Raw genomic sequence first — 17,987 nt, 5'->3', positions numbered from 1 at the left:
CAACATCAAAAATCCTTCTTAAGGTATTTATAATCTAGCCAGAAAATAGTCTAACATAGTCAATTATTAAAATATACAAAAGAGTATTAATGTAAAGATAGTACAAGTGGTAAGACTTAACAGAAGAGGACAAACTAATAAGCTGGAGTAGTTGGGAAGGTTTGAGGGAGGAGACAGGTTTTGAACTAGGTCTGGAAGGATAAGGTCTGCCTCCTTAATCCTCCACTCTAAGTTTCTTCTTTTAAATCTCCAAGGTATGTTGGGACATCAAGGGCTGGGAGTTAGGGGTTAGATTGTACATAATATGATCCGTGTACTCTTAGAGGGAATCAGGGCTAGCCAGAAGCCATAAGATTAGGGTACTGCATGATAGAAAATCTTGATATAACAAAAATACTGTGTTTACTTCATCTTTAGGGAAGGAGAGGGCTTTTTCAGGGAGAACACCTGTTTTTTTCCATGAAGGCTGGCTTAATTTCTTCTGGCCCCATCCCCTAATGAGGCATCATTTTTTCTTTTTGAGTCTGAATATTCTTTCTAATTCATGGGAAAATGAATACACATAGGAGACAGGGGAATATATCATATATTTTTCTTCTCTCTGCAGAGTCTGAGCATAAAGGAGGACAAAATCCAGCAGATGAATCCCCCAGAGTTTGAAATGATTGAAGACATGGCAATGCTGACTCACCTCAATGAGGCATCCGTGCTGCATACCCTGAAGCGGCGCTATGGCCAGTGGATGATCTATGTGTGTAATATGCTTTCCTGCTAAACTGTCATGTTGGCAGTCATATTGCATGTCCCAATCTCTCCTGGGTGATCTCTTACATTGAGTTTAAGCATGCTCGCACAGGGATAGTCCTTGAGCAATGTCTACTGGGAAGGGACCTTATCTTAGCATTTCCCCAATTTTATTTTGTCAACATTCATATGCCTTCCCACAGGTCATCCTTAGTTAAAAGCATGAGGCTTGGAGCCTGACAGAGTAGCCACCAGCACTGTCACTTACTAGTTGTTAAGTTTCCTAACTTCTTGAAGTTGCCTTATCTATAAAGTGGGATAACAATGTCTGCCTTTCCATGGGAGCTTGGAGGATTAAATAAAAGAATGTAGGTAAAGCACATAGTTCAATGCATGTCACCTAGTTAGTGATTAATGAGTGAGATGATTTCTTCATCATCTTTAAATTGATGATGGTTGGTTGCTCAAGTTCTTTGACTTACTCAAAACCTATGCAGCAGAAACAGTGCTGAGTAGATTAAGCTAAGATGTAGCGTCTGGGACCCATGGCCATAGGAGCCATGGCACGCAACCAGCTTGCTCCTCAGCTCTCTGATTTACCATGTAACTGTATTAGTTTCCCTGGGATGCTGTAACAAAACTACCACAAGCTGGGTGGCTTAAAACAACAGAAATTATTCTCTTACAATGCTGGAGGCCAGAAGTCCAAAATCAAATCCAATCAGCAGGGCTGCACTCCCTCTGGAGGCTCTTGGGGAGAATCCTTCCTTGTCTCTTCCAGCTTCTAGCGGCGCTAGCATTCCTTTTGGTTGTATCACTCCAGTCTCTGCCTGCATTGTCACATCACGTTCTCCTCTGTGTGTCTCTTATAAGAACACAAGTTATTGGATTCAAGACCCACCTGGATGTCATCATCTTGAGACCCTTAACCCGTAATTACATTTGTAAAGACTCTATTTTTTCCAAATAAGATCACATTCACAGGCTCTGGAGAATAGGACATAAATATATCTATTTGGGGGCGACAATTCAACCCCTTCAGTGCCTGAGTGACCCACATGAGCTAGTCCTTCTCAGTGCCCTAAAAATCAAGCCCCTAATCTTGCTGAGGCAGAGTCCCCGCTGGCCTCAAAGGCCTGATGGCTGGTTACTGAAATCTCTGCAGTCCTGCCATTAGGGTCCTCTCTGTCTTCAGAAGCTCCATGTGTCAGACTTGTTAGTAATTAGCAGGTCTCCCAGGAGAAAGGTAATCCCAGGTCCTGATGTTACTCTAACCTGGTTCTGTCTCTTCTTGTTAGAAGTCCCTTCTCTACATGATTCCAAAAGCTCCCCTCTGAGTTCCTTTATAAGTAATATTTGAGCAAATATTACTTGACACTGGAAGAGCTGACGAACCTGGAAGTATTTCTAATCTAGTTTCTGAAATCTTTTCTGATTTTCCCTCAGACATATTCAGGTCTCTTCTGTGTGACCATAAACCCTTACAAATGGCTTCCCGTGTATCAGAAAGAAGTCGTGGCTGCCTACAAAGGGAAGAGGCGATCAGAGGCTCCCCCTCACATCTTTGCTGTTGCCAATAACGCCTTTCAGGACATGCTTCACAGTGAGTAGCTGCCCTACAAAATGAAAAGTAAAAATATCTGATCTACTTTTTCTCTATGTCCCTAAGAGGCACTTAGGCATTGTGAGCAGAGCATGGCCTTTACAGTTAGCTAATCACTTGAAGCCTCTGTTTCCTTCTGGATAAAATGTGGGTGAAATAGTACCTACCTCCTAGGGTTATTGGGCCGATTAGTTTGTACATCAAAGTGAGATAATGCATTTAAAGTGCTCGGCCCAGTGGCTGGCCCAGAGTAAGCCCCCTGCAGATGTTAGCCTTTATTATATAAAGCATCTTCTATATTGTCTGGCACAAAGAAGTTATTCTATAGATATTATTACACAATGATTCTTAAAAGGCTTAAAATGGCAAGAATCTCAATCATTAGTTGGTTACCATTTATATGTAGCGCAAAGAAGTAGGCCTTTATATGTTCTTATGATTGGCATACATAGGGGCAAGAGAAAATCGATTTTACTCTGTACCATTTGAGGGGTATGTTTTTCTAACTATAAATGATGCTAATCCTTTCCCTTGTGTCTGATTTCAAATTGTAGCTAGGGAAATTTTGAATAAGTTCATACTAATACATAAATATCGAATATAAGAATATTCTGGCATTTTTCTTTCTTTTGTAGATCGAGAAAATCAGTCTATACTCTTCACGTAAGTGTTTGCCTTGTTTTTCTTTTTTGGCCTGAAGTAAGTTTCAGTGAAATAGATACCTCCATTTCACTGGGAATAAAACTTTGATTCGCCATCTTTGAATTAATTGCCCTTTAGATGCAATACATTTGAGGTAAGAAAAAGATACTCAGGAAATTGTCATAGTGCTTTAGTCAGTGATGACTCCAAATATGGGGTCAGCTAGTCTGCCTCCCTCATTTTCAGAGATCCTTTAGAAATAGTGCACAAGCTGGTCTTAATTACCTTCTTGAGGATTAAGAGAGCTACACTGTTCCAAATGGTCATCTTCAAAGGCCTCTGGACTGGCTAAGCAGAGGGGCTGAACGTCCAATAGGTATGCCCATGGAACAGATAACAAGCAGTTATGGGCAGCCAGATTGGGGCAGGTCAAAGTACATGAAGCAGTGGAAACTAAAAGATGGTGACATTTAGAGAAATAAGAAAGGGCGTAAAAAGGATAGACGGAAGGGTCACAGTGATATCTTATTGTACGTGAATTTTGATGAAAAGAGCCCTGGCTGGCCAGGTAAAGTGTCAGCATGGTGGCTGAGACTCAAGGGGCTGTGAAGTGCTAAAGTCCTTTACCTTCCCATGCAATGATGGTGTTACCACCTAGTACATTGGGCTCTCCATTGGCTTCAGTTATCCCAAGAGGGATCATGAGGTCTCAGAATTTTAGAGCTACATGAACAGTTGGGAGTTCAGCCTTTCACAGAGAGGATAAACTATTTTCTGGAGTTTTGTATAGATAAAGGCAGGCAGGCCTTGATTCTATGATGCTTACGTTGAGGAGGCTATAAATTTGCCACTGTGCTCTTCCCACATTGCAAAGTTAGCTGGTTGTCAAAGGTAAGGTAAAGCCTAAAGCCCAACTGCCTGGTGAAGTGATTGGTAGCCCTCTTCTGAGAAGAGGGTTGGACTTGGCTATGTGGTAGCCTTCATACATGAAAATCTCTTGAACAGCTGGTAATGAGGAGACTTGTCTAGTTAGAAGAGGTGCTTTCCTGCTGCTTGTTATTAGGACCACAAGGAACAGGCTTCCTAATATTTACAAAAAGTTGTGATCTTTCTAACTCCAGATTTTTGCTCATGCTGTTTTTCCAGCCTGAAATGTCCTTGCCCTTCTCCCAACCAATTAAATGTCAATATATCCTCAAGTTCCATCTGAAGCTCTACTTTTATGTAAAAGCTTCCCTGCTTGCCATAGCCTATATAATCAAAATTACCTAACTTTCGTTGCATTGATAATCAGAACCAGTTAACTGTGTCACTGAATTTCAAATCACAGAGGAGAATCTGGTGCTGGAAAGACTGTGAACAGCAAACATATTATCCAGTATTTTGCCACCATAGCAGCCATGAGTGAATCCAGGAAAAAGCCGGTAAGTGTTTATATAGCTTGGTAGAAAAGATGAGGTGGCCCTATCCACTGGATCATGGAGGCTGTGTCCGGACCACTTTTGGGAAGTAAGGAGGCCACAAGCACCACAGGACAATTTGCAAATTATAGAAAAGTATTTTTTTTTAATATTTCCTTTGGTCCTTGAGAGGATCATCAAGTGCTCCAAACAATAACATGAAAACATGAATTATGTAATTAATTTCACATCTGCTTAAAGGGGCATTTTCTGGCCTGGTCTTTGTTTATTGGACCTGTAAGTTAAGTCCTCAAGATTCAAACCATCTTACCTAAAGGCTAGGTTCATCAGTGGCTTGGATATTTCTGAATCCCTTTAGCTACTGTGAGATATCAGATTCCCACAAATATGCCCCAATAAAATTTTGCTTCATTCATACCTAATTCCTGGATCAAATTCTAAATGCCCAATGAATATACCCCTCAATGTTAATCACATACCACATTCAGAAAAACTTTGCCTTCCCTATTAAAAAAAATATCCTTGTTCATTTTAGTTTAACTTACTTTGTTTAGCTCCATTAACATGTTAATGGACATCATAATAACTTGAGGATAACTAAGACCATAAACATTGGTATGCAAAATAAAATTAGGTAATGCTGAATGGAACTCAAAATCAATGAGTTATTGAGCTGTTAGACTTCTCATTTTTCTATGTCTGGCATGATTATTTTGCTTTTTTCAATTCGATACTGGATGTTTGCTGTTTTTGCAAAGTAAGAAATATATTAAAATAGCCATCTGACCTAATTTTTAAACTATAGAAGTTTCTTTTTTTTACCACCACGTTCCTGAATTTGATTATTGATTTCTTTGGGTATCATTGAGCTCTTTTTATTTATTTATTTTTTTTTACGGAGTCTTGCTCTTTCGCCCAGGCCGGACTGCAGTGGTGCTGTCTCGGCTCACTGCAACCTCCGCCTCCCGGGTTCACGCCATTCTCCTGCCTCAGCCTTCTGAGCAGCTGGGACTACAGGTGCCTGCCACCGTGCCCGGCTAATTTTTTGTATTTTTAGTAGAGACGGGGTTTCGCTGTGTTAGCCAGGATGGTCTCGATCTCCTGACCTCGTGATCCTCCCGCCTAGGCCTCCAAAGTGCTGGGATTACAGGCGTGAGCCACCGCCCCTGGCCATTACTGAACTCTTTTATTCACTAGATGTAACTTTGTTTTTACAAGCATTTTAGATGTTTGTGGGTTTTTTTTTTTTTTTGGTGCTCATTAAATGGTTTGGTCTAGCCATTGAGTTTTATGATAATATATAATACAATACATAAATATAACACTTTTATGGAAATCCTTGCTCATATATATATAATGTTCTCTAACTTATTTGAAGGACAGTAAACCCATATTACTGAAAAGGGATATAATATTTATAAATCCATAAATTATTGAGTACAGTATACTATATAAGTCCCCCCATAAGATGGGGAATATTATATAGTAGTAGGGATATAAGAAGGGATATAATATTTATAAATCCACAAATTATTAAATACCATATACTATATAATTACCCCCATAAAATTGGTCTTTAAGGCTGACTGGAAAACGACAAAGCCATGTAGATATGGTAGATAGGTAGATGATCTATTTTCGCCTATCAGCCTGAGCACACGTGATTCAAATTCAAGATCAATACTATTAAAAGTCACTACTCATTGTGAACCTCTAGATTACTTAGGAAAAGAAGCAAGCAAAAGTATAGTTTAGTAACACCAAGAGTCTGTTGTATTATCCTAGGATAAATTTCCAAGTGCAAAGATCAGATGGGAAGAGAGGAAGATTAATGATGGGGGAAATATATGATATGTTTGTCTGGAAAAAAGCTTTGGTATGTTTTTCTTTTTTATTTGGTGACCATTTGCTTTTCCCACTCAGGCCAATGCCAACCAAAAAAGAAGCATTGCAAATAAACGAGCTCCCACATATTCATAGGGGTATTGTATATTGTTAGCCTCTGTCATCCAACTGTTTTTCTGATTTCTCATTCGAAGATAATATAACCAAATTTGGAAGCAGCTTTTGGCCATTGGTTATCAAAGCAAGAATGGGGTTTGACCTGGAGATGGAGGGCTTGCCGCATTACAGAATTCTACTAATAGTTTCATCGCTGTACTTCTCTTGCATGTGTCTCAGGGGGCGTTAGAAGATCAAATCATGCAAGCGAATACTATCTTGGAAGCATTTGGAAATGCTAAAACCCTGAGAAATGACAACTCCTCTCGTTTTGTAAGTAACATGATTTAGCATAATATCAAAGTATTTAATTTGTAAGCAATGGTAAAACTTATATGTAAGCACATAGGTATGAAAAAATTCTAGAACACCAAAGAAGGTCTTTGATTAAAGTCTGTAATGTTAGATTTCTCAAAAAAAATTACTATCTATATCATTAAGACAATTAAATTTTTATAAATAAATATGCATTTGAGGAGTTTCTATTTGGTCAATTTCAAGAAAAAAGCATTTATCTTAATAGTTTCAAATTCCACTCCCAGTAGAGAAGCTCATCCAAAAAATTATAATAATCTTTTATATTTTATTATGTTTTACATATTTGAATTATTTTCTCATTCATGATTTCCTAAACCCCTTATAACAAGTCAATTTAGTAGGCACTTCCTAATTCACTTACTACAATTACTGTTTGTACTATTGCCTGTGGCCTCCTTAACCCCTGCATATTTTTCACTGGAGACATTTTGGGGGGCTGGGGAGAAAGTATTTTTAAGTAGCTTTTGATAACTAAAACTCCCATAAAAGAGGAAGAATTTGGATTTCTAAACCTAGTTTAACAAATCCATATTATGCCAAGAATCAGTGGCAGGGAGCCACTGTATAATTTACAAGAAAATTTGCAGAAGGCTTCCTGTTTGAGTCTCCGGGCATAATTAAATAATAACCTCATGCCGATTTGGCTAGTTTCCATCCAAAGCCTTAGAGCTTCTCTGTCCACATTTAGATGAGCTTACAGTGTCTGGCTGGTCATAGCAGGTGCTAATACTGGTTCATAAAACAACTGGTAGATTTGGGATGCTTTAGAATGCTAAAGGACTTTCTGCTGAAATATGAAAGATAGAAAGCTGGGGGAAAAGCAAGGGAGGCAAAGGGGAGCAATAGAGGGACAGAAAAAGAACATTTTAAAAAAGGAAAGAAGAAAGACAAGGAAAAAAATAAAAGGAAGAAAGGGAAGAACATCAGGTAAAAAGAAAGATAGCCAGGTGTGGTGGCTCATGCCTGTAACCCTAGCACTTTGGGAGGCTGAAGTGGGCAGATCACTTGAGCCCAGAAGTTCAAGATCAGCCTGGATAACACAGTGAGACTTTGTTTCTACTAAAAATAAAAATATTAGCCTGGAGTGGTGGTGTGCACCTGTAGTCCCAGTTACTCGAGTGGCTGAGGCTGGAGGATGGCCTGAACCCAGGTGTTTGAGGCTGCAATGAGCTATGATGATACCACTACACTCCTGCTGGGTAACAGAGTAGGAACTTGCCTTAAAGAAAAGAAAGCAATTGAAAGAGAACAGAAAGGAGAGAAAAGTTGGAAAGATAGAAGGAAAGAAGTAGAGGAGAAAAATAAACATGAAGATGGATAAATGGAAGGAAAGAAAGAAGAGAGAAAGAAAAAGGAGTTCAAAAAAATCAAGAAATCTGGGTTAAAATTTTCAATTAATACTAAATAGGTATGTATACATATACTTCTGTATATGTGTATGTGCACACATACATATTTACCTGCATGTTTGTGTGTATGGGTATATATACATGTGTGTTTGTGTGTGTGACTCCCACTGTCCTACATATTTTAATGTACTAGTTCGATCCCCCTGTACAGAGCCACTCACGTCTTCTTGCCAGGCTGCTGTCCTGCCCTGATGCCTTCCTGGCATGGGCCAACCTCCACCAGGCTGTCTTCCTCCCTGTTCCAGCATCCTCATCCCACAGGCTCTAGCTGCCACCAGATGGTGCCACCTCCTCAGCTGCATCTGGCATTCTGACATGGGCACTGGCACCTCTGGACAGCATTTCAGCCCCTCTAGATCCTGCCTTATGACTTTTCACTGATAAGGAAGAAAGGGTGCCCGTCTATTATTTATGCCAAGGTGTGCTATGAAACATAAATTAGATCACATCACTCCTCTGCTTAAAACCTTACAATGTCTCCCAAGCACACATAAAATAAAACCCTACCCTTTCCCGTGTTCTACATGGCTTAGATGATATGGAGTTTGTCTACCTCTTCGATTCCATTTTATGCCCCCCCTTTCTCTGACTTTCTAAATTCTAGGATATTGGCTTTTCTTGTGATTTTATGTCAGAGCTGTTGCAGTAGCTGCTTATCCAGTAGACTATAAGATTCATGAGGGTAGGGGCCATGTCTATTTTTCTTGTGCGGTATCTCCAGTGCCTAGAAGGTTACCTGGATCTTAGTAGATGCTCAATGAATGTTTGTTGCATGAATAAACAAATATGCTGAGGAAATATTTTTCTCATCTTTAGATAAGAACAGTGAGGCCCAGAGAGATTTCACAATGCCCACAAGAATACACAGGTAGCAATCAGCAGATTTGGGGCTGCAAGCCAGAACCACTGCTAGTCCTGACAATCATTCTGGCTTCCTCCAGATATTAGCTGGTGCTATCTCATCTCAAACCCACATTGCATTTTTCTCTTCTTTTCTTTTCTTTCTGTCTTTTTTTGTTTGTTTGTTTTTTACTTTTGGGGAAGTAGTCATTTTGAGAGTTACATATAATGAAGCCATTGCAAGTGCTTGGAAAATGTGAATAGGGAACTGTGTTTTGTGTCTGACTGTGTTCTGTGTCCACACTAGGGCAAATTCATCAGGATGCACTTTGGTGCCAGAGGCATGCTGTCATCTGTGGACATTGATATCTGTAAGTAGTCATTGCACTATCTGATTACTTTTTTCTTTTCTTCCCTTCCTTCCCTTCCCTTCTCTTTCCTTCCTTCCTTCCTTCCTTCCTTCCTTCCTTCCTTCCTTCCTTCCTTCCTTCCTTTCTTTTCTTCTTTCTTTCTTTCCTTTTCTCTCTCTCATTCTTTTTCTCCCTTCCTTCCTTCTTTTCTTTTCTTTCTTGACAGGGTCTTACTCTGTTGTTCAGGCTGGAGTGCCGTGGCATGATCATGGCTCACTGCAGCCTCGAATTCCTGGGATCAAGCAATCCTCTACCTCAGCCTCTCAAGTAGCTGCAGCTACAGGCATGTGCCACCATGCCCAGCTAATTTAAAAATTTTTTCTTTGTGGAAATGGGGTCTCACTATGTTGCACAGGCTGTTTTCAAACTCCTGGCCTCAAGTGATTCTCCTGCCTTGGCCTCCCAAAATGCTGGGATTACAGTTGTGAGCCACTGCACTCAGCCTGATTACTTTTCTTCTACATTTTGCAAGAATGCCTAAGTATGAATTTTTATTCATTTCTCATCATCCAGATTTGCTTGAAAAGTCCAGGGTGATTTTCCAGCAGGCTGGAGAGAGGAACTACCACATATTCTATCAAATTCTATCTGGACAAAAAGAGCTTCATGGTAAGTGTAGGATTCTGGAGCTTAGGGTTATTCCAAAACAAGAAAAATAAGTCATATTTGGGGGATGAAAAAGTGTTATTCGGTAAGTTTCTTAGCCTATTTAGACCTCAGTATATTCATCCTTAAAACTTAGGGAATTGAATCAATTATAGAACTAGTGTTGTATAATTTTATATGGACAGACAGTAAATGGCAACACTTCTTTTTCAATTTGGTAGCAAAAAGAAGCAGAGTATTTGGAAATGGGTAGGATGCCCAGCAGAGGTGAGTGAGTGTGTGTGTGTGTGTGTGTGTGTGTGTGTGTATAAAAGCATTAATTTAAGGCCTTAATTAGAGCTACATGGGTGGTATAGATAAGAGACCAGGGGAGGGAAATAGCATCATAGTGTGTGGTGGTCAATGGGAGTTTTCTCTCTTTTTTCTTTTTTAATAGAGATGGGGTTTCACCATGTTGGCCAGGCTGGTCTCAAACTCCTGGCCTCAAGAAATCCTCCTACCTTGGCCTCCCAAAGTGCTGGGATTACAGGTGTGAACCACCGTGTCTGGCTCAGGGAGTTTTATAAAGAAGAGGAATTTAGGTTGGGATATGAAGAATGGGAAGGGGATTCAGTCAGACAAAGTGAAGAGTGGAGGCTACTTCTGGTAGGAGGAAGAGTGTACACAATGTTGGGAAAGGGCAAAGCAGGAGCAGGGAACAGAGAGACCAGGTTGACTAAAGGAAAAGGTCTGCACAGAGGAATAGTGGAGATTTTATTCCGATGGTTTCTGAACTCAGGGAGTTGGCAGAGCAAGTGTGTCAGTGTGTTGTGGGGGGTGCGGCAATAGGAGGTCATGATTTATTGAGGGCAGTGTTTGGGACGATTAAGCTGGTAATGGGCAGGATGGTGTGGAGGCAGAGACTTGGATGGAAGGGATTGCAAATGTCCCAGTATGAGATGACAAGACAGTGATCTAAGAGAGTGTCTGAGAATGGAAGGGTGGGGGAAAAGGGATAGATGCATGGAAGAATAGACAGGTCTTGGTAGAGACTGAATGTAAGAATGAGGAAGAGTGATGAGTCAGTCAAAAATATCCCCAAGTTTTGTGATTTGATTAGGAGAATGATAGTGCCATAAACATAAAATAAGAAAAAAAAATGTGGAATAAGGGAATGAATTTCATGTATTTATTCAACAAATATTTATTATGGAGCTGCTATGTGTACACCAGGCACTGCTTTTTAATCATAGGGGATACAGTGGTGAACAAGGTAGACAGGACTCTGCCCATGTGAGCTTATAGTCTAGTATGGAAGACAGGCAACAAGTGAGTAAAGAATACATGATCTAGGCTGGGCGTGGTGACTCCTACCTGTAATCCCAGCACTTTGGGAGACTGAGGCAGATGGATTGCTTGAGGTCAGGGGTTTGAGACCAGCCTGGCTAACATGGTAAAACCCAGTCTCTACGAAAAATACAAAACTTAGCCAGGCATGGTGGCAGGTGCTCGTAATTCTGGCTACTCAGGAGACTGAGGCAGGAGAATCACTTGAACCCAGGAGGCGGAGGTTGCAGTGAGCTGAGAATGTGCCACTGCACTTTAGCCTGGGTGACAGAGTGAGACTCTGTCTCAGAAAAGAAAAAAAAAAAAAAAAAAAAACCATGATCTAATTTCTTTGTAGGTTATATGGCAGGTCTATAAAGAACAATAAAGTACAGTGAGGGGACAGAAAGAAATGGGGTTTGGTAGGGTTGTGGATAGTTCTATTTTAGATGAAATTGTCAGGGAATTTCTCCGAAAAGACAACATTCTTTGCAGACACCTCAATGAGTAAGGGAGCAAGTAGGCAAAGATTTCCAGGAATAAAATCCCAGGAGGAGGGAACAGTGAGTACAAAGGTCCTGAGGCAAGAATGCATTTGATTTATTCTTGGAATAGCAAAATGGCCACTGTGGGTGGTAGAGTAGAGAGGGTAACATAGGGTAAAATAGGCAGGGGCCAGACCATGCAGTGCATTGCAGGCCATGGCAGACCATTTAAAGTGGCATAGGAAGTCATTGGAAGGGGAGAATTACACGCTGATTTGATTTCCGAGGTATTGCATTTGAGGTAAGCCTTTGAGGACAACAATGCTCCCACAGAAGTGGACATAGGGTAAGATTACAGATCCAGGCTAGTAAACTGATGGGAACAATTCTCCCAGTCCATTATGCGACTAAGTATGGTATAAATCTAGCAGTGTTTTGACTACTTGGTTTTTAAAGTACCCTTACCAAATGGGGAAAGCTCTGCAAACGAGACAATTATTTTTGCCATAGATGTAATTGGTGTTATGTAAGCAGCACGTATTCTCCTCCCCACCTTCTCTCCACCTCAACCTGGAACAGGATTTTTTTTTATCTTCCATTGATTAGTCCTATCAAATCTAACACTCTTGACATGTGTTTCTGGATGGTATAGAGCAACTGACACGTAAGATCTAATGTGGGTACCAGCAGAGACTGCAAGATTATTTTCAGAGCAACTCTGTTTACTAATAGAAGCATCTGATGCCTTTGGGCTGCTATGGAAAATGCATGCTTATCCTGAGTTCATTTATCTTCTTCTGTCTTTGGGGGTTGCTGAGATTGATTACTGTGCAAAGTCTGACATCTGGTGGTCCAAATTGGGTATTGTCAGTCTACCTGTTTTAGCACCCGTTGTCCTTTTGGGGGACATTTTAAAAGATGATCTGGAACTCTTACCATCCATGTTTGCTAAAGAAGAGCTTCAGAGTATCCTGAGGCTTAATACAAGAGGGCATATCTTAACGATATGAGGATGATGTCCACATATCCTGAAATATGAGGATTTGTCCATACTACAAAATAATTGGGTATGGAAATCACAGCAGAGAGGCTGGTCACCCACTGAAGGAGCAAAGGAAATGAGGTGACATGTTACCTCAGAGCCAGCCCCTATTTGACCTCTACATGGCCACAAGCACCCCTTCACTCCTTTGCTCTCAATTATATCTGACCCTTGTTCCAGGCATAGCTAAGGCTCATTTCTTCAGTTCTTTTGGACAGGGCTCATTCAAAATCCTTAGTTCTTACTGCCGTCTGTATAGCTTGGTCCTACATATATTTTCCCTTTTCTCCTCTTTTTCTTTTGACTTTTTTTCTTTCTATTTATTTATTGTGTCTATTCTTGCTATTCAACTAGTGTATAAATTCCAGGAGTGATGGTAAGTGACCAAGAGGTCCTTCCGTCCTGGAATCCTTGACATTTGGCCTCAACCCTGTGTATTCACTTCATAAAGTATACAACAATTGTGCATCATCAAGAGAGAATCTACTGAATGAACAGGAAAAAATATTTGCAAACTGTACATCTGATAAGGGCTGAATATCTAAAATATATAAAGAATTCAACTCAATAGCAAGAAAACAACTGGATTAAAAAATGGATAAAGGACCTGACAGACATTTCTCCAAAGAAGACATGCAAATGGCCAACAGGTCTATGAGAAAAGCCTCAACATCAATAATCATCAGGGAAATGCAAAGCAAAAACCATAATGAGATATTGTCTTACTATCAGAAGGCAAGAGATAACAAATGTTGGCAAAGATGTGAAGAAAAGGCAACCCTTTTTCACTGTTGAGTCAACTGTAAATTACTACAGTCATTATGAAAAATGGTATGAAAGTCACTCAAAAGATTACAAACAGAACTACCATATGATCCAGTCATCTACTACTGGGAATACATCCAAGGGAAATGAACTCAGTATCCTGAAGAGGTACCTGTACTTCCATGTTCAATGCAGCATTGTTCACAATTGCCGAGATAGAGAAAAAACCTAAGTGTCCATGAAGGATGACTGGATAAAGAAAACGTGGTATATATACACAATAGGATACTATTATGCCTTTAAAAAAAGAAGGAAATCTTGGCTGGGTATGGTAGCTCATGACTGTAATCCCAGCACTTTGGGAGGCCCAGGAGGGAGGATTGCTTGAGCCCAGGAGTTCAAGGTCAGCCTGGGCAACATAGCAAGACCCCGTTTCTACAAAAAATTTTAAAATTAGTTGAGCATGGTGGCATACACCTGTGGTCTCAGCTACTAGGGAGGCTGAGGTGGGAGGATCACTTGAGCCTGGGAGATTGAGGCTTCAGTGAGCTGTGATCATGCCACTGCACCTTAGCTTGGGTGACAGAGTGAGACCCTGCCTCAAAAGAAAAGGAAAGAAAATCTTGTTATTTTTGTCAAGTATGGCAACATGAATGAACCTGAAGGACATTATGCTAAATGAAATAAGGCAGGGACAGAAAGACAAATACCACATGATCTCACCCATGTAGAATCTAAAAAAGCTGAATAAGTTCAGAAGATCTATTGTACAACATAGTGATTATAGTTAATAACAATGTATTATATACTTGAAATGGCTAACAGAGTAGATTTTAAATATTCTCACCACCAAAAAAAAAAGTATGTGAAATGACAGATACATTACTTAGCTGGAATAAGCCATTCCACAATGTATACATGTATCAAAACATCATGTTGTACACCATAAATATATACAATTTTAAATTGTCAATTTAAAAAATAAAAATCATTTCAAAAACAAGTACTGTAAAAATTTTTACAGGATATTTTTATTAAAATACACATATTCACATTCTGCTGGATTTAAGCTAGGCCAATTTTATTTTTAAAGTTTTATAAAACAAATTTATTGAAGTTCTTTTCACCTAAAGTACACTGCACGTGTTTTAAGTATATAACAGGTGTTAACATATATATGAGTGTGTATGAAACTGTCACCACAATCAACATAATGCATGTATACTTTCAAAAGTGTCCTTGGATCTTTTATAATACCTCCCTCCTGTCCCTTTTCACTCATTGGAGCCCTCCTTTCCCAGCCCCAGTCCCTAAGTAACCACTAATATGCTTTCTGTCACCATAGATTAGTTTGCATTTTCTAGAATGTTTAAAGACAAAATCATAGAGTGTATATTCTTCTTGTCAGGCTTATTTTACCCAGCATAATTATTTTGAAATTCTTCCATGTTCTAGCACGTATTTATAGCTCATTCCTTTGTTTGCTGAATAATAATCCACTGTATGGATATACAACAGTTTGTTAACCCATTCAACTGCAGATGGTTATTTGACTTGTTTTCTAACAAAACTGCTATGAACATTTATGTAGCCCAATTTCTTTGTTTCTGAGATTTGGAGTTCAAGATAACCGATTTTCACTTCATTGAGCAATAAATAGAAAAATAAGATCAGCTCAAAAAAACTTCACTGGGAGCAAGTATTGGACAGTGAAAGGTTAATGTGATTCTGCCAAGTCAGCTGATGATGCGCGGCTGACAGCCTGCCTCTGCTTCAGCCTGGATTATGTTTCCTGACTAAGTGAATCATGTCAGGACTCTTAGACATATCAGGGTGCAGCACTGAACACAACAGCTGATTTATGGATCCCTTGAAAGACAGACTCAGTTCTCTAATAGCGAGGATGTGATGTGACAGGCTTGCCCTGCTAATGTTCCCTGGGCACTGACCCCAGGTTCTGGCTGCTTCCTAGCTTTTGAAGCTCAGGTCTGTTCTACTTATAATTTTACAAAATACTTTTGTCCTCCAGCCCTCAGTCATAAATCTAGGCCAAATTCCTGTTTTCAAAGTTTTGCCAACACACATTACATGTGTTTTTGTTGTTGTTGTTGTTGTTTGTTTGTTTTTGTTTTTTTTTTAACACCAATTGAAACTGCGGCAATTGAATCGCTTTTTGAATTTGCCAGCCTGTCTTCTCTTGGGAGGCATTAACACATGACTGACAAGTTAATAGAGGGCAAACATTGATTGTAGAAGTTTGGGTCTAAAATATGGATTTTATTTTGGCTTGTTTACAAGTATGATATAAACTGTAGACTAAACTGCGAATATTGACCAATTATTTTCTAAGGCCTTGAAGTTTTCTTTAAGCTGTTTAACGAATGGTTTTCCCACTCTAGACATGCTCCTGGTATCTGCAAATCCCTCAGACTTCCACTTTTGCTCCTGTGGAGCAGTTACTGTGGAGAGCTTGGATGATGCTGAAGAATTGCTGGCCACAGAAGTAAGGCTTGTTAGTTGTCAAAGCAAAATCTGGTAATGGCAATGAGAAATGAAAGACAGAATCTTAGAGTTCTGTTCTTAGGGACCCAGAGAAGTGGTCTTGCTTCCGTAGGGGTGTAGGGCTGCTTCTGTCCAAAGTTTACTTATTTATGAGAAAACTGCACATTGTCAATATAGTAACTTTGGAAGCTATGAAAAAGTAGAAAGATATTTCAACTCAATGGCAAACATCTCTTTTGTTTGGTGTATATCTTTACAGTTTTTATTCTGTTTTTATCTATTTGCAGCTGCTTTTGTATGGTCATGTTAGTGTTTTTTGTTTTTTACCAAAAGACTGTAATTATGCTGCATAGACATTTGGCATATAGAATTTGCTTTCTCAGTTTAATCGTTTAAGCATTTCAAGTATCATTAGGAACTCTTCATAAACATTTAAGTGGATACTTAAGATTTTATCAGGCATTTGTCCTGTTGTTTATTGAGCTATTCTCTTAGTGTTAGACTCAAGTTTTTTTTTCACTCCCACTGAGGTGAATATCTCTGTAGCTAAACACTTTTTCTGTATATCAGATTCACCTTATGCTAGATTCCTAGAAGTGAAAATACTAAGGATTATGAATTTTTTATAGTCCCTTGGTACATATTCTAAATTAACCACTAGAAAGATTGTACCAATTTTTTCCCTCCTGGGGTGTATGAAAATGCACACCTTGTGCAGTGGATTCTTAGGATGCAATTTTATGGTGAGGTGGCTTTTCTTAAACCTTTCTTTTCACCAGTCTTTGAAATGTGTCTCCTCTGGAATAAAGTCAGAACCTGTGGGATCACAGAAACAAGCAACTCAGCAGATATGGTGCTTTCTGCCATAACCACGAAAGGCAAAATAATTGACCTCATATAGCCAGTTAGTGATCTGTTGCTGGAAGGAACAAGAGAGAGGCAGGGCATTGAAGGAAAGTTCTAAAACTACTGGGAACTAAACAAGCCTAGTCTTGTGCCTTCCTAATTCTCTTTTAAAGGGATGAGCAGACTGCGGGTGACCAAGTGCCAACAGGGCTGATTTGCATTGCTTTGAACAGAGCTGTCTGTCTCATTCCCCTCAGCCCACAGCCCGAGGTGTAACACAGCGGGGGTGAGGTGCTCACTGCAGCCATTAGGCAAATGAAGACAGGGCCATCTGTTTCTCTTTTTACAGCAAGCCATGGACATCTTGGGCTTTCTTCCTGATGAGAAGTATGGATGCTATAAACTCACTGGAGCCATCATGCACTTTGGAAACATGAAATTTAAACAGAAACCTAGAGAAGAGCAACTGGAAGCAGATGGCACAGAAAGTAAGAATTACTTTGAAGATATGGTATATACTTCAAATCCCTGGGCCCAAGCCTGCTCCCCTTTACCTTGCAGTTAACTTCATCTCTTACTTAAAATTAATCAATAGTGTCTCCCTTGATTGCTGTTCTTCAAAAACGGTTCTGTCAACTACCATTCTAATGTAGAATCCTCCTATCGCAGAATAAGAAGCACTCCTCAATAATTATTGATGATCCAGTCAATTTGCTAAACTTGGGTGAAGGAGAATTAAGACACAGTATGCCTTTAGCACGTAGGTTATTGAGAACAATGAGAGAAAGGAACAAATTATGGCCGGACACCGTGACTCACGCTTGTAATCCCAGCACTTTGGGAGGCCGAGGTGGGTGGATCACTTGAGGCCAGGAGTTCAAGACCAGCCTGGCCAATATAGCGAAACCCTGTCTCTACTAAAAATACAAAAAATTGGCCAGGCGTGGTTGTACACACCTATAATCCCAGCTACTTGGGAGGCTGAGGCATGAGAATCGCTGGAACCCGGGAGGTAGAGGTTGTAGTGAGCCGAGATCGCTCCACTGCA

At 39.9% G+C, this 17,987-nt stretch overlaps 1 protein-coding gene across 1 annotated transcript in view; it reads left to right on the top strand.

Annotated features, from left to right (window-relative positions):
• MYH15 (myosin heavy chain 15) overlaps positions 1-17,987 on the top strand; it is a 138,154-nt gene that overhangs the window by 8,151 nt on the left and 112,016 nt on the right. Inside the window, exons 3-11 of the mRNA XM_034957056.3 lie at positions 608-751; positions 2,191-2,347; positions 2,983-3,010; positions 4,320-4,413; positions 6,592-6,684; positions 9,286-9,349; positions 9,902-9,997; positions 15,991-16,094; positions 17,289-17,427. Of these exons, the coding sequence (XP_034812947.2) occupies positions 608-751; positions 2,191-2,347; positions 2,983-3,010; positions 4,320-4,413; positions 6,592-6,684; positions 9,286-9,349; positions 9,902-9,997; positions 15,991-16,094; positions 17,289-17,427 (919 nt within the window). The remainder of the gene's footprint in view (positions 1-607; positions 752-2,190; positions 2,348-2,982; positions 3,011-4,319; positions 4,414-6,591; positions 6,685-9,285; positions 9,350-9,901; positions 9,998-15,990; positions 16,095-17,288; positions 17,428-17,987) is intronic.

This window comes from Pan paniscus, chromosome 2, assembly GCF_029289425.2.
Source record: "Pan paniscus chromosome 2, NHGRI_mPanPan1-v2.0_pri, whole genome shotgun sequence".
NCBI lineage: Eukaryota > Metazoa > Chordata > Mammalia > Primates > Hominidae > Pan > Pan paniscus.
The sequence above is the reverse complement of the archived record's forward strand: the minus strand, read 5'-3'. Positions and strand labels throughout refer to the sequence as shown.